At 36.6% G+C, this 973-nt stretch overlaps 1 protein-coding gene across 1 annotated transcript in view; it reads left to right on the top strand.

Annotated features, from left to right (window-relative positions):
* Positions 1 to 816, top strand: part of LOC107608181 (probable serine/threonine-protein kinase PBL25) — a 4,532-nt gene extending 3,716 nt beyond the window's left edge. The window contains exon 5 of the mRNA XM_016310053.2: positions 344 to 816. Within this exon, the coding sequence (XP_016165539.1) occupies positions 344 to 733 (390 nt within the window). The 3' untranslated portion in view covers positions 734 to 816. The remainder of the gene's footprint in view (positions 1 to 343) is intronic.

The raw sequence follows: 973 nt of genomic DNA, 5'->3' as shown, positions 1-973 counted from the left end.
TAATTTTTCAATGTTTAATAGTCCTGAATAAGTCTAAACCAGCTATGGATTTTGTTGGATTTTAATTGAAAGAATAATGGTCCGATGCTTGTATGATTATTGTGCTATGCAAACGAAGTTGTATGTAGAATGATTTTGATTTTGAGAAATACAAAGTTTTAGTTAGCAGATATTAATAATGTCTAGAAAAAATAGGGAGCGTAACAATTTTTAGAAAATAAACTACTAAGTATGCAACTAACACTTTTTAGTTATACTTCATTAAGAACATGAACAGCAATTTTACCGCCAATCTGGATATGAAATTTTATAAAAAAAATTCATTCAAATGAAACAAAAACAGGCATATCCAATATTCAAGGAACCAAGCAGATACCCAGAACTAGCAGATCCCTTTCTAGAAGGAAACTACCCAATGAGATCATTACACCAAGCAGTTGCAGTAGCAGCCATGTGCCTCAATGAAGAACCATCAGTGAGGCCATTAATCAGTGATGTTGTAACTGCCCTCAGCTTCCTAGGAACAACCCCAGTAGGCCAGGATGGGAATAACAATATCAGAATTGCACCCATTGACATGCCGTCACCGCCACTAGAGCGAGGAACAGACGTCGTTGGTGCCGCGGCGGGCAGTACGATCACTTTTAACTTAATGGATGATGATAGCATTGCTGAGCGACAAAGAGTTGTGGCTGATGCCATTGAATGGGTTTCCAATAACACAAGGAAATAGGAACCATACTGCTCTGATCTATCACCTTGCCGTGAAAGTGTGGATCCTCTTTCTAAATTGTAATTGTAATTAATTCACACTACGACTACACAATAAGTATGTAGTATCAACACATTCTTTAGTTATAATAAACTTGTACCAATTTGTTTGTGGCTATCTATCTATATGGAGGCACTTGTTCTTTTGCTTTTTTTTTTTTTGGACAGAGGGAGGCACTTGTATTAAATACTTGTAGTTAGC

Source organism: Arachis ipaensis, chromosome B07 (genome assembly GCF_000816755.2).
Source record: "Arachis ipaensis cultivar K30076 chromosome B07, Araip1.1, whole genome shotgun sequence".
In the NCBI taxonomy this organism is placed as follows: Eukaryota; Viridiplantae; Streptophyta; class Magnoliopsida; order Fabales; family Fabaceae; genus Arachis; species Arachis ipaensis.
This window is presented reverse-complemented; position numbering and strand designations above follow the sequence as displayed.